The sequence below is a fragment of the Zonotrichia albicollis genome, chromosome 16, assembly GCF_047830755.1.
Source record: "Zonotrichia albicollis isolate bZonAlb1 chromosome 16, bZonAlb1.hap1, whole genome shotgun sequence".
NCBI lineage: Eukaryota > Metazoa > Chordata > Aves > Passeriformes > Passerellidae > Zonotrichia > Zonotrichia albicollis.
The window spans coordinates 14,909,661-14,932,198 of NC_133834.1; the positions used below are offsets into that span (position 1 = coordinate 14,909,661).

Below are 22,538 nucleotides of genomic sequence, written 5' to 3' on the forward strand. Positions count from 1 at the left end.
TTTAGCTTCCAGATTGATTACACCTTGTGTCAATATGTGCTCAGTGCCTATTAGTGGGTGCATGTATCCCTATGCCCCATTTCTCCCTCCTGATCTATAAATTCCCAGAAGACAGGATTAAAATAGAGGGGGAGGAGGATTCCACTCGGGCCAAAAGGGAAGAGGGGAAGCAGAGCCTGTGGGAAAGTTGGGTGGCAAGGCTGGAGCCTGGATTTGTCTCTCCAACCCCTTTCCATGGGCATGGCAGTGCCTGGTGAGGGGCTGGGGAATGCCAGGCTCCCAGGGGAAGGGGCAAGGTGGGGTGCCCATGGTGTGGGAATGGTGGGGAGAGAATCCCTGCTCCTCCCAAAGCAGCCTGGGGGAACCAGGGCTGGGAAAAGCAACTGCAGGGCAGAGTGCTGGTGCTGGATGTCAGTGGTGCCAGCCTGGTGCTTATCCAGGGAGAAGGGGACAGGGGAAGGTTCAGCCATGGCTTTTCTATCCGGCCACAGGGCTTCTCTTGCTGGGGCTTTTCCTTTTATTTCTTTCCTGGAAACTGGTAAAAGATTCCACAGAACCTGGTTGGAGCCAGGTGGGGAAATAACCTGGGACACAGGATGAGGTCAGTGCCTCCCCGGGGTGGTTTTGATGAGCTGCCAGGGCAGAGTGTGATGTGCCAGCCCTGGAACATCACCCGCCCTCATCCCCCTGCCTGGGGCTGCCACAGGAGCAGGGGACCCCCAGAGCCTCCACCCCACAGGGGGACCCTGGCTGTACTCTCAGTTTCCCCTTGGGCACAGGGGCACTGGGCAGAGCAGGGTGGAGAGCTGCCAGCAGCATCCCCAGCACAAGGCAGGACAGGAGGGAAAATGGGAAAATGCCATTTTCCCATGGGGGCTGAGGGTTCTGCCCCGAGGGTTTTAGTGCCACACAGGGAAGGGTTTTCCCCTTTTCCCATCACCATAAACCCTCGGGTATTTCAGCCCATCCTGCATTAAGGCTGACCCCCAAACTTCAATCCCTGTGTCCTGTGGATGCTCCAAGCCCCAGCGTGTGGCTTTTGTGTCCTGATGGGGAGTGAGGAGCCACTGCCAGGGCTCATCCCAGGGCAGGGAGGGGTCAGTGCTGCTGCTCAGGAGCTCGGGGCACGGTGCTGGGGCACCCTCTGAGGTTGCCCCATTCCTCCCTCCGTGCTCAAAGCCCACACAAACCCCATCCGTGGCAGGTCCCCCTCAGGTTCCCGGACACCTCGCTGCGTGCCCTTGTCCCGAGCTGCCCCTAGGCAGTCCCAGAGCCCGTCGCGGTGCCCGGGGCTCCAGCAGCAGTGGGGTTAAGCCCGGCCGGGCGGGAGCCTGGACAGGCGTCAAGGTGGTTGCTCCATCCATCCCTGCGCAGTCCGAGGGGCCGGAGAGCGGAGCGGGAGCGGGAGCCCTGCCCTGCCCTGCCCGCCGCCATGAGCGCAGGCAAAGGTGAGCCTGGAGCTGCCCCTCGGCCTGGGGGACACGCAGGGACCGGGGGGGACACGCTGGGGCTCTGCCCGGGCTCCGGGCACCCTTGGCTCTGCTCCTCCTCCGCTGCGAATCAAACATTTGGGGGGACCCGAGCTGCCTGGGGGGCTGCAGGGGCTGCGGGGCAGACCCCAGACGTGGATGGGAGTGCGGGATGGGCAGGGACCGCGGCACCGGTACCGGGACTCTTCGGTGCCCAGCGAGTCCGGGGGCACCGGGGAGCGACGGGGACAGGGGTCCGGGGGCCTTTCCCCATGAAAGGGAGGAGCTGCTGCTTCAGTATGGGGATGAATTCGGGGGGTCCCTGCATCCGATGGGTCACAGCAGCACTGGGGGGGGTCTTGGACCGTTTCCCAGGGGATCCAGCTCTGGAAACTCCCGCAGCTGCAGGGCCGGAGTGACCCCTTTATTCCACCCAGTCCCGGTGGTGCGGGCACCCACCAAGGGGTCCCAGGAGGGTCCCAAGGATGTCCCAAGGGGTTCCCAGGGTGTCTAAAGGGGGTCCCAGGGATGTCCCAAGGGGTCCCAAGGGTGTCCCGGGGAGCGTCCCGGGGGGGGTCCAAAGGGGTTCCAAAGGGTGTCACAAGGGGGTCCCACGGGGGTCTCAAGGAGGTTCCAAAGGCGTCCCAAGGGGTTCCCAGGGTGTCTAAAGGGTGTCCCAAGGGGTGCCAAGGGGGTCTCAAGAGGGGTCCCAAGGGAGTCTCAAGGAGTTTCCAAGGGTGTCCCAAGGGGTCCCCAGGGTGTCTCAAGGGTGTCCCAAGGGGTCCCCCAGAGCAGCCGCAGCCCTGCCCTGACGCTGTCCCCTCTCTCGGTCCCCAGCAGGCATCCCCCTCCTGCTCCCCCTGGCCCTGCTGCTGGCCGCGGCCTCGCAGCCCCCCGGCGGGGACCCCCCGAAGGACGGGGGGGACGGGGAGGCCCCGCGCTGCCCCAGCCCCTGCGCCTGCAGCCTGGACGATTACAGCGAGGAGCTGAACGTGTTCTGCAGCGGCCGCAACCTCAGCCGCCTGCCCGAGGACGTGCCCCACAACGCCAAAGCGCTGTGGCTGGACGGCAACAACTTCACGGTGCTGCCGGCCGCAGCCTTCAGGAATCTGTCAGCCCTGGACTTCCTGGACCTGCAGAGCAGCCAGCTGGGCTCCGTGGAGCAGCACGCCTTCCACGGGCTGCGCAGCCTCTACCACCTGCACCTGGAGCGCAACCGCCTCAGGCACCTGGCCCCGCACACCTTCCTGCACACGCAGAACCTCGTGTCCCTCAGCCTCAACAACAACCACTTCAGCAAGGTGGAGGAAGGGCTCTTTGCAGGGCTCTCCAACCTCTGGTACCTCAACCTGGGCTGGAACTCGCTGGTGGTGCTGCCTGACAAGGTGTTCCACGACTTGCCCAACCTGAGGGAGCTGATCCTGGCTGGCAACAAGCTGCCCTACCTCCAGCACCAGCTCTTCTGCAGCCTCACCGAGCTGAAGGAGCTGGACCTGAGCGGGAATGCACTCAAGGGCATCAAGATCAACATCTTTGTCAAGCTGCAGAAGCTGCAGAAGCTGTACCTGAACCACAACCAGATCAACGCCATCGCCCCCCGCGCCTTCATGGGCATGAAGTCGCTGCGGTGGCTGGACCTGTCCCACAACCGCCTGGTGCAGCTCTACGAGGACACCTTCCTGGGGCTGCTGAGCCTGCACGTGCTGCGCCTCTCCACCAACTCCATCGCCGGCCTGAGGCCCAGGACCTTCAAGGACCTGCAGTTCCTGGAGGAGCTGCAGCTGGGCCACAACCGGATCCGGGGCCTGGCTGAGAGGAGCTTCGAGGGGCTGGGCCAGCTGGAGGTGCTGAGCCTCAACAACAACCAGCTGCAGGACATCAGGGCCGGCGCCTTCCTGGGGCTGCACAACGTGGCTGTGATGCACTTGTCAGCCAACTGCATCAAGGTGCTGCCCGACTTTGTCTTCAAGGGGGTCACCAAGCTGCACAGCCTCCACCTGGAGCACAGCTGCGTGGGCAGGATCCGGGCCAACACCTTCTCGGGGCTCTCCAGCCTGCGGCGTCTCTTCCTGCAGCACAACAGCATCTCCCTGATCGAGGACCAGAGCTTCAGCGACCTGCACGAGCTCCTGGAGCTCGACCTGAAGCACAACAGGCTGAGCCACCTCTCGCCCCGGCTCTTCACGGGGCTGAGCAACCTGGAGTACCTCTTCCTCTCCTCCAACCAGCTCCTGGACATCTCCCAGGACACCTTCAGCCCTCTCCAGAGACTCTTCTGGCTCGACCTCTCCCACAACCAGCTGGAGACACTGGACAACAGCGTCATCTCCCCCCTGGCCAACCTGCGGTACCTCAGCCTGAGGAACAACTCCCTGGAGACCTTCTCGGTGTCGTTCCTGTGCCCTCCCTTCTCCCTGGAGCAGCTGTGGCTGGGGGGCAACAACTGGCACTGCAACTGCTCGCTGAAGGGGCTGCGGGACTTCTCGCTGCAGCACCCGGCCGTGGTGCCGCGCTTCGTGCAGTCGGTGGCCGAGGGCGACGACAGCCACGTCCCCATCTACACCTACAACAACCTCACCTGCCTGCAGCCGCCGGGCCTGGCGGGGCTGGACCTGCGGGACACTGCCCAGGAGAGCTTTGCTCACTGCTGAGCTGGGCTGGCCCTCCCAGGGACCTCAAACCGGCCCTGTGCCACCCCAGCCACAGCACACATTTGCCAACACCTCCAGCAGCTGCCGATGCTGGATGGGCACCAGCACCCCTGGGCTTCAAACTGAGTGTTTCAGCCCTTTCATATTTAAATAGCAGCCCCCAGGGCAGAGCATGGTTGCTCCCAGCTCCCGGCAGGAGAATCTCTGGATGGGGGAATGCTGCACCCCAGCCCTGCAGCCACACCAAGGGGCAGCCCTGCCCAGGCCAGGACTTTTATGAGACAAAACAAAGCGTTTTCCTGCCATGGAGCAGGAAAAAAAAAGCCCCCCCGAGCTTAGGGAAGGGGCAGAGGACTTGCTGCAATGATTCCTTGCAGCAGCAGGTGTAGGCAGGGCACAGAAAGCCACTCGTTGCTCACCTGATAAATGGCAGCAGACAAATAAACCTTTGGAGCTATTGCAACCCACCTTGTAAGTTATGTTTTTTCCAAAGCTCGTGCTGCCCATGGCCAGGATTCCTCCCCAGAGCCCCTCATGTGAGGGATTCAGGCTCCCAGGGGGCTCCCAGAGTTTCCTGCAAGCTTTGGGGGGGTGGCTGTTCCCAGGGAGGGAGCAAGAAATGCCCAGCTGCCCCACAGAAGCCAACAGCCCTGACAGATTGCAGCTACTGCCCAGCTCTCCAAATCCCAGATAAGTGTCCAAAGGTCAGACCAAATTTTCCTGGAAAATTGCACGAGGGGAAAGCTGCTGGAGTGTGGGTCCTTGTGCAGCGGGAGCAGGGCTGGGTGCTGCTCCTGCTCCTGCCTGCTGGAATCTCCTCAGTGGAAATCCAGGATTTCCCAAAACCTCAGGGAGGGGGAGCCCCCAAGGCAGAGAGGGAGGCAGGCAGGAGGGGCTGAGTCCAGGAGGGAGGGAGGTGAGATGCAAGGCCACCACCTTCACTGCTTCTCCTCAAGCCTGCAAGAGGAGGGCAGCTCCCATGGGAAGAGGTGCAGGGAACAGGACACTGGGGAGTGAAAGAAGCAGGAAAGGGGGGACACAGAGGAGCCCCAGGCTGGGGGAACAGCTCCATGAAGGGCTGGCTCACAGCAAGACAGATCCTGATGCTCTTATAGGAGAGAGTTAGCTGAATTCCAGCAAGGAAACCAGGGAACAGCAGGAAACACCTTGATGTATGTGAGGCCAAGACACAGCAAGGCCTGAAGCCATGGAAAAACAGAACTTTGCAGACCTGCATTTTAAGAAAAGGGTTTACTGCCTGGAACCTTGAAAAATATTCCTGAGTCACAGAAGCCCAGCAGGCCTGAGGGCTCCTTCCCAGCACGATGGGATGCAGCTCCCAGCCAGCTCCTGGAGGGGTTTGCTCAGCCCAGCCAGGCTGTGCTGTGCCCTCAAGGCCCATCAGGGACCAGGCAGCTGAGAATTCCGAGCTCAGGGCCTGGCCTGGCTCCACAGGGAGCACCCAGCACGAGCCAGCCCTGTGTGATCCATCAGGCAGGGGCAGCAGGAGAAGGCAGCAGCACATGGAGCCATGATCCAGGTGGTCAGAGCCATGTGGGAATGCTCAGGGAAGAACAGCACTGGGCTGCAGCTCCAGAGTGTCTCTGAGTCTGAGGGGATGTGGCTTCTTCCCTCTGGGACTGCCAGCAGCAGCAGGAATCTGTGCTCCCCCCTCACACCCCAGTTTGAGTTGAACAGTTCCTGCATCCCCTCCCTGCTGCTGGGGCTGCCAGTGTGGCACCAGTCCAGCTCCACAGCCTCCTCAGGAGCTCCTCTGCGATGTATCCAAGATCTGCTGGGCAATGTGAGTCAGGGCAGGGAAGGCAGAGCTCTTGGGAAACTCTTGGATGAAGTCTCTGCCTTCTTCCAAGCTCTGGCTGAGCTGGGGGTCCAGGGGGACACAGCCTGTGGGGTAGGGAGGGAGAGTGGGTTTGCTCCCTGCAAGGCCCAGGTTTGCAGGCAGGGATAAAACACACACTGCCCAGTCAGCTCCAGGGAAAATGGTGGGGAAGAGCCACCACTGCCCTCCCTGGGCTCTCCAGGAGATCATTCTCACCTGCAACCCCTTGGACTGGCTCCAAGAGCCCACCCCACCCTGGTGCTTCATGAGAGGGGCTCTCCCATCTGATCCCAGCCCTGCCCATGGACAGGGTTCAGCCCTCAGTCCCCATGTCTCAGGAAGGCTCCAGACATTCCAATGTGGCTCTCATGGAGCTCCAGGCCTGCTAACACTGTCACCACAATGTCAGCAGCCAGAGCAGGCTGCTGGCACCACCACCTCTGCCCCAGCAGGGCCAGGGGCCCACCCTGAGGAGTTTGGATGGCAGAGAAGCAAAGCACAAACCTCAGCTGTGCCCAGGTGCCTGGGGCTCCCAGCCCAGCCCCCCTGCTCCTTCTCTGTGCTCAGCCCTCCCAGAGCACCCTGAGCAGAGCTCTGCTGCAGAGCCACTCACCCAGGAAGGGCACCCCGGCGTGCTTGGCCAGCTCCTCGCCTCCCCCTTTGGAGAAGATGTTTGTGCATTCCTGAGGGAGGAAGAGGAGTGAGTCAGGAAGGCCAGAGCCCTGTGGGACAGGGCAGGAGCTGCCAGCCCTGAGCAGGGCAGGAGCTGCCAGCCCTGAGCAGGGCCAGCTCCCCTCCACCCTGCAGCCCCAGGCATTCCCTGTGCCCTGCCCTGCCCTCTCCTCAGCACAGCAGAGCACAGAGCTGGCTCACAGCATCACCCTGGTGCCATTTCCCAATTCCCCACCCCAGCACCCCAAGGAAGGGCCCAGAGCAGCCCCAAGGCTGCAGAGTAAGATCAGGAGAGCTCACAGAGCAGTGGGGGCACACGAAGCCGCTCATGTTCTCCACGATGCCGAGGATGTGCAGCCCTGCCTTCCTGCAGAACGTCAGCTCCCGCCTCACGTCCCCCACGGACACAGCCTGGGGGAACAGCAGCACTTGGGGATCCCTCTGGGCACCCTGTGCCTCCAGAGCATCCACAGCCAGCCCTGTGCACACCTGGGGTGCATTTCCCCCCTGCCAGGAATTCCAGCCCTGTGTCCCACCTGAGGGGTTGTGACCAGCACTGCCCCCAGCAGCTGGTGGGGCCTCAGGGCCTCCACAGTGGAGATGTGCTCGTCAGATGTGCCTGGTGGCGTGTCCACAATGAGGAAATCCAGATCCCCCCAGGCCACATCGGTGACAAACTGCTTGATCAAAGCTGTGGAAATAAAAGGGACAGATAAAAAAACCCCAAACCACAACTGGGTTCAGCAGGTGGCTTGGGAGTCATGGGACAGCAGAGGGGACAAGGCTGTCTGTGAGCATGCTGCACTGTCCCCATCTGAGTGACTTTAACCCATTCCTTCATTCCCCCAAGGAATACCCTCTCAGGAGGGCTCACAGGGGGCTCCCCCAGCAGCAATTCCTGGTGTTACCGTTTTTCTTGGGTCCCCTCCAGACCACGGCGTCGTCGGGGCGCTCCAGCAGGAATCCAATGGACATGAGGGCGACGGCCTTGTCCTGGCCCACGAACACGGGCACCCAGCCGCTGTCACACTGGTGCACAGAGCTGTCCTGCACCCTCAGCATGCGTGGGATGCTGGGGCCACACAGGTCCACGTCCAAGATGCCCACCTGGGGACAGGCACAGCCCCTCAGGCTCAGAGCTCCCAACCACCCCGCTTCCACAACAGCCACTTTGGAAAACACAAATGTTTTAAATTTCATCTCCCTCCTGACCTCCTGCTCCCCAAGGAGCATCCCCTGGGTGTTTCCAAGTGCTTTATGCCAGAACCCAAGTGGCACAGGCTGCGCAGAGCCTTTAAAAAGGTCCTCAGGCAATTCAATGTCTCCTGCCCACACATTTCCTTTTTACCCCCATTTTAAGAGTCCTTGAGCTCACCCACTTCACCTCACAGAGGGAGTGAGGGTAACGCAAAGCAGCCAATTTATGTCCCAGTGCCAATTTCAACACTAAATATTGGGTGATTTAATAAAATAGACAAAGAGAAATGAACTGCAGTACCTGAACTGGATCACAGAGAATCCACACGCTGCCCACCAAGGACACCCACATGGAAAGGGTGGGCATAACCCAGCCCAGCTGAGGGCAGGAAGGGCCAAGGCAGAGCTCAGCACCCCAGGGCTCACTCACCCTCTTCCCAGCGTGCCGCAGAGCCAGGGCCAGCTCGGTGGAGAGGGTGCTCTTCCCAACGCCGCCCTTCCCCGACAGCACCAGCACGATGTGCCGCACCCCGGCCAGGTTGGCTCTGTCTGCAGGGGGACACAGAGCCATGGAATGTCCTCAGGGGCAGGGACCCCACAGAGCCATGGAGTATCCTCAGGGGGAGGGACCCCAGGGATCATCCAGGGCAGCTCCTGGGCCTGCACAGACACCCCAACAATCCCACCCTGAGATCATTATCCAAGCACTCCTGGAGCTCTGGCAGCCCCAGGGCTGTGCCCATTCCCTGGAGAGCCTGGGCAGTGCCAGCACCCTCTGGGGGAAGAACCTTTCCTGATGCCCACCCTGACCCTTCAGCCATTCCCTGTCCCAGTGATCGGAGTTGCCCCTCAGGAGGAGCTGCAGCCTCGCTGAGCTCTGCCCTCAGTGTAAGGCAGTGGGAAAGAAGAGGTGGACATGCCACAGGCTTTTTGTCATCAGAACAGGGACAAAGGGAACAATGGCAATAAACACCGTGTGTGAGGAGCAAAGGCTGGTCCGGATGACCTAAGTGGAAATTGGGCAGCAGAGCAATAAACAACACACGGGACTCGTGAGGCTGAGCCCGGCCATGGCCCGGGGCTGACGGTGAGCTCAGGGTGAGCTCAGGCCCTTGGCGTTTCCTCCCTCCGTGCCACACCAGTCGCTTCCTGCCGGGCCCTGCTCCTCTCCATCCCTCCCCGCATTCCCCGCTGTGCTCTCAGCGCTCCCGGCTCTGCTTCGGCCTCAGCTCCCCGGAGCACGAGCTGGCGGGATCGGAGTCCCCGGCCCGGGGCAGCACAGAGGCGGCCGGCCCGCTCCAGCCGCAGCCGGGCCCGGACTGAACGCGCCGGGGCTGGGCTGGCCCGCAGCAGCGACACCGGCGGCATGGAGCCCGCACGGACCATGGCAGAGCTCATCAGCAGCTCCGCCGACGGTAAAGCCACGGGCCCCGCAGCGGGGAGGGGGAGAAGGGGCCCGGGGAGGGCAGACGGGGCCCCGCAGCGAGGGGCGCCCGGGACACCGCGCCAGGCCCGCTTACATGGCGCTGTCTGCCACGGGAGCCGGGCCCGGCCCAGCGCTCCCCTCACCAGAGTCGGGCCGAACACCGCGACACCGGCTGGGCCTGAGCACCGCCGAACTCCGCGGAGCCGGGTCCTGACCCCCACTAGGCCAGGTCATTACGGCTAGGACGCCCCCGAGAGGGGGGTAGGGCCCCCTAGGCCGAGAGTCCGGATCCCGGTTTCCCCCGGCCGCGGCCTCCCCGCCGCTCACCCCCAGCCGTCTCCTCCATGTTGCCTCCCCGCATCACCCGCTTCCGTCTTCCTCCGGCACACGGCCCGCCCTTTCTGACTGACAGGTATTCTGTCCAATCGCAAGGCGCACTTTCACCGGACAACCCGCCCTCCAGAGCTTTACAGCCAGTCTACTTCTCGTGCTCCCTTCGCATCACCCAATGGGCTTAGTGCTTTCCCTTCGCGAGCGGCCGCCCAATGGCGCCGCTCTCTGGCGATTGGCACATGGAGCAGCCAATACAGCCGGGCTCTCTCAGACCCCGCCCCGTTCGTCCTTCTCCGCCTATGAGTGACAGAGCCCTCAGCCAACGGCTATGGGGCACGGCGCGGCCGTAGCCAATGAGCGCTCGAGGGCGGTGCCGGGAGGGGATTGTTTATGTCCCGGGAGAGGAAAGTAGGTCAGAGCGCCGCGGGCCGGGCCGGGGTAGTGCTGGGCCGGACTGGACAGGTGAGCCGGGGGCTCGGGGGACGGGCCGGAGCGGGGAGCTGGGACCCGGGTCTAGGGTTTGGCTGAGGGCGGGCCGGGGCTGTGCGACCCAAGCGCCATGGCCTGGCCTGGCCCTGCCCTGCCCGGCCCGGCCCTGTCCGGCGGCCTCAGCTGGCGGCGCAGCCGGGCTGCGCTGCCCGCCCTCGGTGGAGCCGCTGCTGCCGCGGCCCGGGAGCCGAGCCGAGCCGGGCCGGGCTCCCCACCGTGGTCACCCGGCGCCGCTCGATGTCCGGGGTCTGTGCGGGTCACGCCTTGGGTCCCCTGAAAGGCCTCAGCGGGCCCAGGGCCCCGCAGGGGTGAGCGGCTCTTGGTGGCAGCGCTGCTGTGACAGCGGGAACGGGACAGGGACCGGCCCTGTGCTGGCACTGCTGAGACAGCTCCGGTCCTGGGGCAGCTCTGGTCACTGAGGGGCTGGAGCACCAGGAGGGGCTGAGGGAGCTGTGAAGGGGCTCAGCCTGGAGAAAGGAGAAAAGGAGGCTCAGGGGGGACCTTGTGGCTCGGCACAGCTCCTGACAGGAGGGGATGGTGGTGGGTCGGGCTCTGCTCCCAGGGAGCAGGGACAGGACAAGGGGGAACAGCCTTAGGCTGGGCCAGGGGAGGGTCAGGTTGGATATTGAGAAAATTCCGTCATGGAAAAGGGCATCAGGCACTGGCACAGCTACCCACAGGGCTGTGGTGGAGTCACCGTCCTTGCAGGGATTCAGAAGCTGTGTGGTTGTGGCACTTGGGGACACAGGTTAGTGCTGGCTTTGGCAGTGCTGGGGGAATGGTTGGACTCGTTGATCCAAGAGATCTTTTCCAGCCATAACAATTCCAAGTGTGACTCTGCCATTGGTGCTGGGATCTCTGTGCTGGATCTGAGCCCCAGCCCTAGTGAGGGCCTGGGGGAGCAGGGCAGCTCTTTAATTGTCACTTCTACACCTGCCGAAGTCCTGGGTTGTTCTTCTCCTCTTGCAACCCCTGACCCTGGAAGGGCAGGAAGGAAACTCCTGCAGCTCCAGCTGCACAGAGAGCTGGGAGCAAGGCCTGAGGCTGCTGTGCCCAGAGCCCAGAGTCTGCAGCCCTCCCCTTGATGCCCTGTGCAGGCTGACCTAGAATAGAGACTGGACAGTTACAGAATAAAGCAGGGATTTGTTAGGAGGCCTCAATGGATGCACCTTGGGCAGCACAAGAGCCCAGCCAGGGCTGCACCCAAGATGAACCAAAATGGTCACAAAATGCCTGACTGATCATAAGGTCTCTCACTTTGATTAGTTCTGCTCCATTTGCATATTGGAGTTAATTGTCCAGTTCCAGCTTTAGCCCATGCAGTCCCATCCTCCTTGTTTTTCTTTCTCCAGCCCGCAGTGTTTGTGCTCTTGGGCCTGAGAATTGGATCATTTGTCCTTGATGCCCAGCTAGAGAAGGAATTGTTTTGTCTCCTTGCTCTGTGCACGGAGCTCACCATCCCCTAAAAGCTCAGACCCACACACTAAAGCAGCACAGAATGTGAAACCTGAGGCATCACTTCCCTTCTGCCTGTTGTCCTTGGGGCAAGTTGGGACAGGTCTGGCACAACCCTGGTTTCCTTCCAGTGTGCAGGAAAGTGATTTCTCTTCCTCTCCAAGCACTGAGAGCAAAGTCTTCCATCAGAGGGCAGTTGCAGGGGGACAGCATTCCCTGGGGACAGACAGGCTGCAGGGGCTGGGGCAGGAGCCAGGACAGCTGCTGCAGGGTCACTGGGCACCAGGGGGGCTGTGTCTTGGAGCAGCCTGGGACAGTGGAACGTGTTCCTGCCCGTGGCAGGGGATGGAATAAGATAAGCTTGAAGGTCCTTCAAACCTGAAGAACTCTGATTCGGGCAGCCCTGAAGCTCCCCAGGCCAGGTGGGAGGTGGCTGCAGGACCCAGTTCCTGCAGAGGGGCAGCTGCTGCCACCACAGCTGGGTACTGGGAGCATTCCTGGGGCCAGCTGAACACTGGTTCAGGGAGGAGTTGACCCTGGGTGAAGGAAGAGGTTGAAGTTTGCAGGGGCTCTTTATGTGCAGAGAACTGTGACCATGTTCACAGGGGTTCTTGGATTGGGGAAGAGACGAAGATCTGACTCCATGTTTCAGAAGGCTTGATTTATTATTTTATGATATATATTACATTAAAACCATATTAATAGAAGACAAGGTTTCATCAGAAGGCTAGATAAGAATAGAAGAGCAAAGAATGATAACAAAGGTTTGTGGCTTGGCTCTCTGTCTGACCCAGCTGACTGTGATTGGCGATTAATTACAAACATCCAACGTGGGCCAATCACAGATGCACCTGTTGCATTCCACAGCAGCAGATAACCATTGTTTACATTTTGTTCCTGAGGCCTCCCAGCTTCTCAGGATGAAAAATCCAAAGGAAAGGATTTTTCATAAAGTTGTCTGCGACAAGGAACTTCCTTTGCTGATCTTGTTCTGGTTCCCCGGGGCGTTTGGTGACCCGGGGAGGTGCCAGAGGTGTGGCAGCAGTGTAACCATCCCTGTGTTCCTCCCCAGCCTACCTGCGTGGGGGCAGCATGGCGCGGCGCCCGCGGAGCAGCCGGGCCTGGCGCTTCGTGCTGAGCGGGGTGCGGCGCGAGGCCGACGGCCGGGCCGGAGCGCGGGGCTGGGGCTACGACTCCGACGGACAGGTAGGATGGGCTGGGGGCTCTGCGTGCCATGGCGGGGTCATCTCATTGCAGGGGTTCCATGCTGGTGTCTCCTTATTGCAAAAGTTTTGTACCTTCTGTTGGGGAAGATGAAACGGGAAAGCCTTATAGATATGATTGTCTGGCAAAAGATTTTGGGAATATAGAAACTATAGGTGAGATTGAAATGAAAGCAAGCTGTGAGATCCCTCAGTTACTGAACAACTGGAAAACAATGGTGTGGCCAGCTGAAGGTGATCCCCTTTTGATGGAACACCACCCTCTGCTTGCAGACAGGCCCAAGGGTCAGAGCAGACCCTACAGCTTGGCAGAAGGGGCCCAAAGAGGAGTTTATAGGGTTTAAAATGTAACACAGTATGGTGATGTAATGATTGTTATAGGCTGTATGGAAATGCTGTAGGATTTGTATCTTGTACTAGATTGGTTAGTGAGAATTAGAATATTCAGCAGAGAAGAAGATTTATTGTATTGTAATGGGAACCTCACTCTCTCACCCTTTTACTCTCTCACCCTCTCGCCCTCTCTCCCCCTCTCCTCTCTCAGCCTGCTCTGAGCTGTGGCTGCAGCTCCCAGCAGGGCCCTGCCCCCAGGCCCTTTGCAATGAACCCCAAGTTCAGTTCCTGACCTGGCTGCAGAGATCTCTATCCTGACCATCCTACCCCTGACACTCCTACACCTTCTTAGTGTTTTCTCATGGGTGGCTCCTCTGAGCACTGACTCTTTCTCCTTCACAAAGCAGCCAACTCACCCCAGTTCCCTTCTCATTCAGCCCCCCCCCATTCTTTTATAGCACTCTTCTTCTAATTGCTTACAGTGTGGCCTGTTAAAGTCATGCCTGCTCCTAATCTTTGATAATTGCTCCAGGGGCAAGATCACTTTCTACACTATCTTTATTTTCTTATATTATCCCCCTACAACAGGGGGTGTTTTCCTGCCCCTGATACCCAGTCTGAACTGACCAAAAGCAGGAAGATTTAGTAATGGTCAATATTGATACTAAACTAAAAACTTTTTCAAGCATAGAATGGGTGTGTTATACATAAAATATGTCCAGTATTTTTATGTTGTCGTTAGGTTGGACGTGACATACACATGATCAGGGTCCAAGAAGAAAAAAGTTTTTTATTTTGCATGTTCTATAGTTTATATACTCTTAACAAAGCGTGAGCTGAGGTCATTAACTACATCACAATAACTTATTATATTCATTAGTGCAAAGCAATTAGTGTCAATATAATTGGCAAAAGTTTTACAGAAATTTCATAAGGCTCATATACACATCTACTTATGCATGTAGTCTAGCTTACAAAGATTTTCATGTATCTTTTCTAATCTGTTTCTATGCTGATGGCCTTGTCTTCTTTGCTATGGATACACCTGAAAATCATCAATTGTTATTTCTTCTATTTACTCAGCTTTGCTTGCAGGCCAGCTGTCAAGCCCCTCCGTTTTTTTTATAATTTTTTTTGGAAGCAGAGCTCTAGATAAGTGTTTGAAGTGGATCAGTTCCCTAATCATGCTGGCTGTGCTCCCTCTGGGCAGTGAGGGGCTTGGAGATGGTGGTGGAGGTTGCAGGGCAGTGTCTTCAGACTGAAATGTCCTCACATTTCCTGCTCTGCAGTGTGAGCCTCACTTCTGAACCCAGTCCAGGTGTGCTGGAGATGGGAACACAGCAGGGAGAGCAAGAGTAAAACAGTGCAAGGAGTGACTGATTCACCTCTGCCATCCTTCCCGATTTCCCTGGTCCTTGAGCGTGTGAGCTGAGTTCCCTGTGCACAGGTGGGACACAAGGAGCTGCTCCAGGAGCTCAGAGCTACACTGAAGCCAGGAGGCTCTGCCAGAGCACAATGTCCAAACCCAGGCACTGTGCTCCCTGAAAATGAGCAGTTTTCTGTCCCTGCAGATTCCCAGGGGAATTCAGGATTTCTAGGCAGCAGTACTTGGGAAAGTTAGAAGTTAGGAAAGACACAACCCTGCAGGCCAGAGCAGGCCTGGGCAGTATGTATGTAAGCCCAAGCAGTTTCAATTCCCTATCTTACACAGCTGCCAGAACATGAGTTTTAAGGCTTTTTGTCATTAAATGCCCCTGACCATGGTTAATAACAAGCAGGTACACCTGAGCAGCACATAAACCTGGAGTAACTCTGCAACCAGTGGTAAGAGAATCCCTTAGGCAACACCATAACACAGGAGTGAAACTGGGCTGTGCTCTCACTGTGTCCAGTCCAGGATCACTGTGGTCTCTTGGCACTAGGGAACAGTAAATCAGGTTTTTGTGTTCACGAAAGTAAACAAAAGCCCTTTAATCCTGCCCTGGGCTCCCTGTGGGCCTGTCTGCAGTGCTGGCCTGAGGAGCTGCAGCCATGCTGCTCATCTGGCTCCCTTTGTTCTGCCCCTTCTCCTCCTGTGCCTCTTCACAGCCTCTCCAGAGCAGTGCTCAGCTCTGCCATGGCTGGAACCTGCCTGGTGAAAGGCAAAGCTTTAGCACAGCATTTCCTTCAGAATGTGTGTGTTGCAGATTTGGGCTGTCACCCTGCTGTGACAGCTCCGTGTCCCTGGCAGGCACACAGGCAGAGTGCTGACAGGTCCCTGAGGCTCAGCAGGCACTGTCCATGTCCCAGAGCAGGGTGATCCCATGGGCACAGCCTCTCTCTGTGTGACATGAGCCTGGGGATGTCCCAGAGCAGGGTGATCCCATGGGCACAGCTTTTCCCTGTGTGACACGAGCCTGGGGATGTCCCAGAGCAGGGTGATTCCATGGACACAGCCTCTCCCTGTGTCACACAGGCCTGGGGATGTCCCAGAGCAGGGTGATCCCATGGACACAGCTTTTCTCTGTGTGACACAGGCCTGGGGATGTCCCAGAGCAGGGTGATTCCATGGACACAGCCTCTCCCTGTGTGACACAGGCCTGGGGATGTCCCAGAGCAGGGTGATCCCATGGGCACAGCCTCTCTCTGTGTCACACAGGCCTGGGGATGTCCCAGAGCAGGGTGATTCCATGGACACAGCCTCTCCCTGTGTGACACAGGCCTGGGGATGTCCCAGAGCAGGGTGATCCCATGGACACAGCCTCTCCCTGTGTCACACAGGCCTGGGGATGTCCCAGAGCAGGGTGATCCCATGGACACAGCCTCTCCCTGTGTCCCACAGGCCTGGGGATGTCCAGCAGAGCCCTCAGGGAGCTCTGCCAGCCCGGCTGCCATGGCCAGGGTACCCAGCCATGAGCATTCCTGTTCTCCCCAGCAGCACAGCGACTCAGATTCGGAGCCAGAGTTCTCCTCCCTGTCTCCCTCCATCCCGAGTGCCATCCCTGTGACTGGAGAGTCCTACTGCAACTGTGAGAACCAGAGTGAAGCTCCCTACTGCTCCAGCCTGCACGCCCTGCACCGCGTCCGTGACTGCCGCTGCGGGGAGGAGGATGAGTGTGAGTGTGAGGGGCTGGGGATGGGGGACAACGGGGCCTCTGCTGGGATTTGGGGTGTTCCCAGTGGGTCTGGATAGCACAGTCCTGTTCAGCACAGCCTGAGTTCCCAAGCAGCTCCCAGCTGCAGGCTACCTTAGCAAGCTTAGGTGATAGCAGCTCTTTTAGTGATTATCAGCTCATTGTGTGATTTCAGCTCTTTGCTTGCTCGGTGCCTTAGGCAGACGCAGGGATGTTGTGGTGCAGTGTAATAGCCTGTTTCAGCTATCCCAGTTCCTTCCCCAGGTGTGCCATAACCTCTCCCTTGCCCCCTGCTGACTGCTGTCAGTCAATCTTGGTATTCCAGAAAGGGTGTTGTGTGATTGCCTGTTAGCCCTGGGGACATTGGGCCATCCAGGTGTTGTTTGTCCCCTGAGACTCCCCCCCTTACCTGGTTGGTGGGATCCCTACCCCTTCCCTCTCCCTGTGGGGGTAAAAGACCCGGTGACCACGGGGTCAGGGAGTTCTGTTGGAGGTGTTGCTGCATTCAGAGGCCTGTGGGCCAGAATAAAGCTCTGGATCCAAGCCCTCCATCAGAACCAACTCCTTTCCTTCACCTTGCCTTGAAGCCTCTCCACCAGAGCTAAACCTGAGCTCCTGCTTGCCTGGACTTGTCCCAGGTGCCCAGCTGCAACATCCAGGCAGCCAAAGGTGTCTCTGAGGTGAAACCACCACAGCTGCTGCCTTTGGTCAAGCAGCAAGGGCCAGAGCAGCCCAGGCACATTCCATCTGGCAATACAGGGAGAGAGAGGAGAAGGCTGTGTGAGGTTCCACAGCCATGTCTTTATTGAATCTTCTGCCAAGGTTCTCAGGGACAGCTCCTCTGCTGAGCTGGGCAAAAGTAGCCCTTTATATAGGGTACAGGGGTTTTAGGAATTGTCCAATAGTGAGGGTCAAAGGAAAGTGACCTATAGTCTTACAGAGAGATAAGCAAGGGTCTGGAGGGGGGAGAGGGGCTTCTAAGGTCCAGCCATCATGACTGGCCATTTCCTATTTAGGCTGCTGAATGCCATGGTGGCATTGCAGGCCCTGGGCTGGCAACAGGGGGTCCCCTGCAGTGTCCTGCTCCCGTCCCAGCATCCCTGTGTGCACATCCTGAGGCACAGAGGATTACCAGCCCCTGGCTGCTGTCGTGTTTCAGGCTCAGGGCTGATGCTGTCACGGCGTCAGCGCTCACCCCTGGGACCTGCTTTCCAATCTGGATTAGGGCCCAGTGACACAGAGCCCTGCTTAGGGCCCTCCTGATCCCTGCAGGGGCTGGCAGGGTGCCTGGCTCAGGGCACAGGGTGGGCTTGGGCTGGGGGAGAGCCTGTGGCAGGGGAGAGCCTGTGGCAGGGCAGAGCCACCCCTTGATCCCAGGAGGAGTGTGGGGAGAAGGGAGGTTCTGCCCATGTCAGCCAAAATTTGGCCTGGTGAATACTGACATTGCAGCACTGGTCCATCCCTGGTGGGACACTGCAGAGTAGTTCAGGCCTCAAGCAGTTCTCTGATGTGCACAGCTTAAGATTTATCCTCTTAAAGAATAAGAGAAATAAAAACAAACCCACTAACAGGCCTTCAAAACAAACATCTTGCTGTGCTTTGACTTGGGGCTCATTCCCTGAGTGTCTTTGCCCATCCTTGTCCCCTGTGTGCTTCCCCAACAGATTTTGACTGGGTGTGGGATGAGCTGAACAAGTCCACGGCCACGCTGCTGACGTGTGACAACCGCAAGGTGAACTTCCACATGGAGTACAGCTGTGGCACGGCCGCCATCCGCGGCAACAAGGAGCTGGCAGAGGGCCAGCACTTCTGGGAGATCAAGATGACCTCCCCGGTGTATGGCACTGACATGGTACGTGTGGGGCACCAGACATGCCCAGGAGTTTGGACAGGGGCTGGCAGGATGAGGTTCCACCATGGCAGTGAGGTTTGAGGCTGTGTGGAAGTGCACAAGTCCATGGGGAGCTGATGAGATGCATCCCTGGGATCTGAGGGAGCTGGTTGGTGGATGAAGTGGCTTAGCCACTATCTGTCATACTGGAGAAAATGTGGCAGCCTGGTGAAGTTCCCAGTGACTGGAAAAAAGGAAACATAACCCCCATTTTTAGAAAGGGAAATAAGGAACATCTGGGGAAATACAGGCTGAGCAGTCTCACCTCTGGGCCAGGCAAACATGGAGCAGATCCTTTGGAAGCTATGCAAAGAGTAGATGTGATTGATGGCATCCATCATGGCTTCATTAAGGGATTCTGTGGCCTTCTGTGATGGGGTTGCAGTGTTGGTGAAGGAGGGAAGAGGAACTGATGTCATCTACCTCAACTTGCACAAAGCATTTGGTGCTGCCTTGCATGGCATCCTTGTCTCTAACCTGGAGAGACTTGGATTTGACAGAGGGACCACTTGGTGGGTATGGGATTGTCTGGATGAGCACAGGCAAAGAGTTGGGAGTTAATGGAGACCAGTGAGTGACAAGTGACATTGCTCAGGGGCTGGCACTGGGACCAGGATTGTTTCACATCCCCCCTGGGCTGGGCTGAGCTCTGGTATGGGCAACAGGAGGGGGGGATTCTGTCCCCTCAGGTGAGACCCCACCTGCAGAGCTGCCTCCAGATCTGGAGCCCAGCACAGGAAGGACCTGGAGCTGCTGCAGAGAGTCCAGGGGAGCCCATGGAGACACCCCAAGGGCTGGAGCCCCTCTGGAGCCAGGCTGGCAGAGCTGGGGGTGCTCACCTGGAGAGGAGAAGCTCCAGGGACACCTCAGAGCCCCTGCCAGGGCCTGAAGGGGCTCCAGGAGAGCTGCAGAGGGACTGGGGACAAGGGATGGAGGGACAGGACACAGGGAATGGCTCCCACTGCCAGAGGGCAGGGAGGGATGGGATATTGGGAATTGGGAATTGTTCCCTGTGAGGGTGGGCAGGCCCTGGCACAGGGTGCCCACCCTGGATCCCTGGCAGTGCCCAAGGCCAGGCTGGGCAGGGCTTGCAGCACCTGGGATGGTGGAAGATGTCCCTGCTCATGGCAGGGGGTGGAATGAGATGAGCCTTACAGTCCCTTCCAGCTCAAACCATCTGTGACTCTAAACAGGACAGGGACCTTCTCCAGCATTTTACCTGTGCCTCCTCACTTAGCAAAGGAAATCAGAACTGGGAGCCTTCAGTTCCACCCTGAAACCTCTGCCTTGGCTTCACCAGCCCCTCTGGGTGTTTTGGGCTGAGCCAAGAAGAGGAGGGAAGAACTGGAGGTGGAACCTTGCTTGTGTCTTGTTTGAAAAGACGCTGAGCTTGTGCTGTCCCTCCCTGCTTTGCCTGGCAGATGGTGGGGATTGGGACGTCGGACGTGAACCTGGACAAGTACCGGCACACCTTCTGCAGCCTGCTGGGCAAGGACGAGGACAGCTGGGGCCTCTCCTACACAGGTAACACAGCCAGAGGGGCTGGCTGGGCAGCAGTGGCACAGGAGGTGCCAGCAGGCAGTGAATCCCTTTGTTAAGGACACCAGAGCAGCTGCTGGCAGCTCCCAGCCCTTGGAGCATCTCTCCTGGCCCACTGTCACAGACATGTTACATGAAAAATCCTTTCCTTAGGATTTTTTCTCCTGAGAAGCTGAGAGGCCTCAGGAACAAAATGTAAACAATGGTTATCTGCTGCTGTGGAATGCAACAGGTGCATCTGTGATTGGTCTGATGTGGTTGTTTCTGATTAATGGCCAATCACAGTCAGCTGTCTGGACTGTCTCAGTCAGTCACAAGCCTTTGTTATCATTCCTTTTCTATTCTTAGCCAGCCTTCTGATGAAATCCTTTCTTCTATTTTTTTAGTATAGTTTTAATATAATATATATCATAAAATAATAAATCAGCCTTCTGAAACATAGAGTTAACATTCTCATCTCTTCCCTCATCCTAAGACCCCTCATCACAGCCCACTTTTTGCAGAGTCCTTAGAGCTGGTGTGGGACCCTGCCCCACCAGGGTACTGCTGTCACACCAGTCCTTTGGGGTTTCAGTGCTGCTCCCTGTGCTCTGGAGTTGTAAAACCTCACTTTTGCCTTTCCACCAGCCCCTCTGGGATGGGAGGGCAGGGGTCAGAAATGCAGGGATGGTTCTGGCACTGAGTGAGGCTGTACCAGCAGCATGGCAGTTGGGGTGGATTTCTGGAGTGCAGGTTTTCCACAGAATGCCATTTTTTGGGTTATTTTCAGGACTGCTGCACCACAAGGGGGACAAAACCAACTTCTCCTCGAGGTTTGGCCAGGGCTCCATTATTGGGGTGCATTTGGACACGTGGCACGGGACACTGACCTTCTTCAAGAACCGCAAGTGCATAGGTGAGAGCCAGGGATGGGGTGGGAGCACCTTCAGTCTGGCTGCAGCAGAAAACACTGGGAAAGCAAGGTGTGAAGTGAGTGGGAGGAAGATGACATTTGTTGTTTAATAGATTGAGATTTTGGAAAGCTTTTCCCAACAGCTTTACAGTTGGTTTGGGGTTGGTGGGAGGGGGGAGATCCCTGTGTCTAAGCTAACATGCCCTCCCTGGTGCTGTGCCCTGGCAGGGGTGGCAGCCACAAAGCTGCAGAACAAGAAGTTTTACCCCATGGTGTGCTCGACGGCGGCCAAGAGCAGCATGAAGGTGATCAGGTCCTGCGCCAGCCGCACGTCCCTGCAGTACCTGTGCTGCTTCCGCCTGCGCCAGCTCCTGCCCGACTACGTGGACACGCTGGAGGTGCTGCCCCTGCCCCCAGGACTCAAGCAGGTGCTGCACAACAAACTGGGCTGGGTGTTGAGCATGAACTATAGCACGTCGAAGCCTTCCTCCTCCTCATCCTCGGGGAGCGACTCGGACAGCTCGTGCGGCTCGGATGCGGAGGCCTGCCAAAGGAAGAGGTGCAGGAGGACATAATGGCTCTGCACAGCACGTGGGTGGGCTTTGTTGTGGTGTCTGCAAGGGCCAGTCAAGCCTGATGCACCTCTTCCTTCTGGGGACATCCATTTCCACGTGTTGGCAAAGATTTCTCCAGTGCTGTGCGAATCTTTGGCCTTGACATCCATCACAGGCAGTTAGAAGAGCTGCTGGCTCCAAGAGATGCCAGCTCTGACACAAGAAATTTGTGGTGAAACATCTGAGCTTCATCTCCTGACTTGCTTTGGAAGCCAGCACCTCTTCCCAAAGGATCTCTCTTCTCTCTGTTGGCACAGACAACATTTAAGAAGTTGGACTTGATGATAGGAGCTGGACTTATAATCTTCATGGCTCCCTTCCCACTCAGGATTGTCAGGCAGTCTCCTGTTTGGAGTGTGCTGGATTCCAGTCAGATACAGACCTGACTCACTGAGACACGATCCCAGCCCGTCCTCTCCTCTCTGTGTGTGTAGGTTTGGTGTCTGCCATGACCTCATCCCACTCTGGAGCAGCAGTTGCAGGGAAAGGGCTCCCAGAGACCCTGCTGGGAGCAGGTCCAGGAGCTGAGCTGTGCCTGCTGTTCCTCGAGCCCCTGGGGACTTTTAATTGCTTTGCATGTTGGTTTCTGCTGCTTCTCCTCTGTCCAAGACTGTGTTAAAGTGTAACAATAAATGTAGAAGCTGTCTGTTGTTCTCTTGGGGCCCTTGAAGGCCGGAGGCTGCAGGTGCTTGTCAGAAATAGCCTGGGCAGCAGCGTGGAGGGGAGGGTTGGGTGTCAGAGCTGGAGGCGGTGAAGGCAGCAGAGATGCCCCTGTCTCTGCCCTGGGCAGGGTTTTGTGCTCCCCACTGAAGCAAAGCCTGGCTGGGTGTTCAGTGGAGCCAGGCTGCTGCCTGTGGCTGTGCACTGGAAGGGAGGCTGCAGGGTTTGTAGGGCCTGTCCTCTGGCAGGTCACACTGGGAAAAACACCCCAAACCCCCAGCCCAGAGCCTGGCAGTCAGAGCAGCCCCTCCAAGCCTCTGTGGCCCTGCTGAGGGGAAATGCTGGGTTAGGACCTGGATGAGTGCCTCACTGTGCTGTGGCCTCATGCCAGTGCCAGGGATGGGCTCTGTGCTCCCACAGGGTGGTGCCAGCCCAGGCCAGTCCCTGCAGGGCCCGTGCTCAGCCTGGGGGGCTTTCCCAGCCTTTGAGCTCTCCTCTGGTGGGCTGAGGGGTCAGGGCTGAGCTGGTGCTGTCAGCCTTGCAAAGGGCACTGCAAAGTGGAACAGGGCTGAGGTATGGATGGGAAATGGCTTTTACCCACTTCTCTGTGGGTTTCCTTCCCTCATGTTCCAGCTGCTGCCTTTTCCTCTGCTCCCATCACAGACCCCCACAGGCCCAGGTAAAACTCCTTGCACCATGTGCACTTCCCTGCTGAGCTCATTCCCAACCCTGAAGCAAAGC

At 58.2% G+C, this 22,538-nt stretch overlaps 3 protein-coding genes across 5 annotated transcripts; 2 read left to right on the forward strand and 1 right to left on the reverse strand.

Annotated features, from left to right (window-relative positions):
* Nucleotides 1-1,289: 1,289 nt before the first annotated feature.
* Nucleotides 1,290-5,869, forward strand: IGFALS (insulin like growth factor binding protein acid labile subunit). 2 transcript variants are annotated; one of them, XM_074552596.1, is made up of 2 exons: nucleotides 1,290-1,448; nucleotides 2,307-5,869. In XM_074552596.1, exons 1-2 carry the CDS (start codon nucleotides 1,433-1,435, stop codon nucleotides 4,118-4,120), a joined length of 1,830 nt encoding a protein of 609 aa, XP_074408697.1. In that variant the 5' UTR covers nucleotides 1,290-1,432; the 3' UTR covers nucleotides 4,121-5,869. The 2 variants fall into 2 exon arrangements, with proteins under 2 accessions (XP_074408697.1, XP_074408698.1); XM_074552597.1 differs by having other exon boundaries at nucleotides 1,342-1,448; nucleotides 2,310-5,869.
* Nucleotides 5,357-9,697, reverse strand: NUBP2 (NUBP iron-sulfur cluster assembly factor 2, cytosolic). The gene is made up of 7 exons (XM_074552605.1): nucleotides 9,583-9,697; nucleotides 8,260-8,378; nucleotides 7,541-7,739; nucleotides 7,169-7,323; nucleotides 6,933-7,043; nucleotides 6,574-6,643; nucleotides 5,357-6,025 (listed from the first exon to the last, which is right to left on the reverse strand). The coding sequence occupies exons 1-7, from the start codon at nucleotides 9,614-9,616 to the stop codon at nucleotides 5,883-5,885; spliced, it is 831 nt and encodes a 276-aa protein (XP_074408706.1). The 5' UTR covers nucleotides 9,617-9,697; the 3' UTR covers nucleotides 5,357-5,882.
* A 195-nt stretch (nucleotides 9,698-9,892) lies between these two features.
* Nucleotides 9,893-21,783, forward strand: SPSB3 (splA/ryanodine receptor domain and SOCS box containing 3). Of its 2 annotated transcripts, none has more exons than XM_074552599.1 (7): nucleotides 9,893-10,050; nucleotides 12,605-12,738; nucleotides 16,003-16,183; nucleotides 17,866-18,053; nucleotides 19,514-19,616; nucleotides 20,401-20,526; nucleotides 20,752-21,783. In XM_074552599.1, the coding sequence occupies exons 1-7, from the start codon at nucleotides 9,942-9,944 to the stop codon at nucleotides 21,096-21,098; spliced, it is 1,188 nt and encodes a 395-aa protein (XP_074408700.1). In that variant the 5' UTR covers nucleotides 9,893-9,941; the 3' UTR covers nucleotides 21,099-21,783. The 2 variants fall into 2 exon arrangements, with proteins under 2 accessions (XP_074408700.1, XP_074408701.1); XM_074552600.1 differs by having other exon boundaries at nucleotides 16,006-16,183.
* The last annotated feature ends 755 nt before the right edge of the window (nucleotides 21,784-22,538 follow it).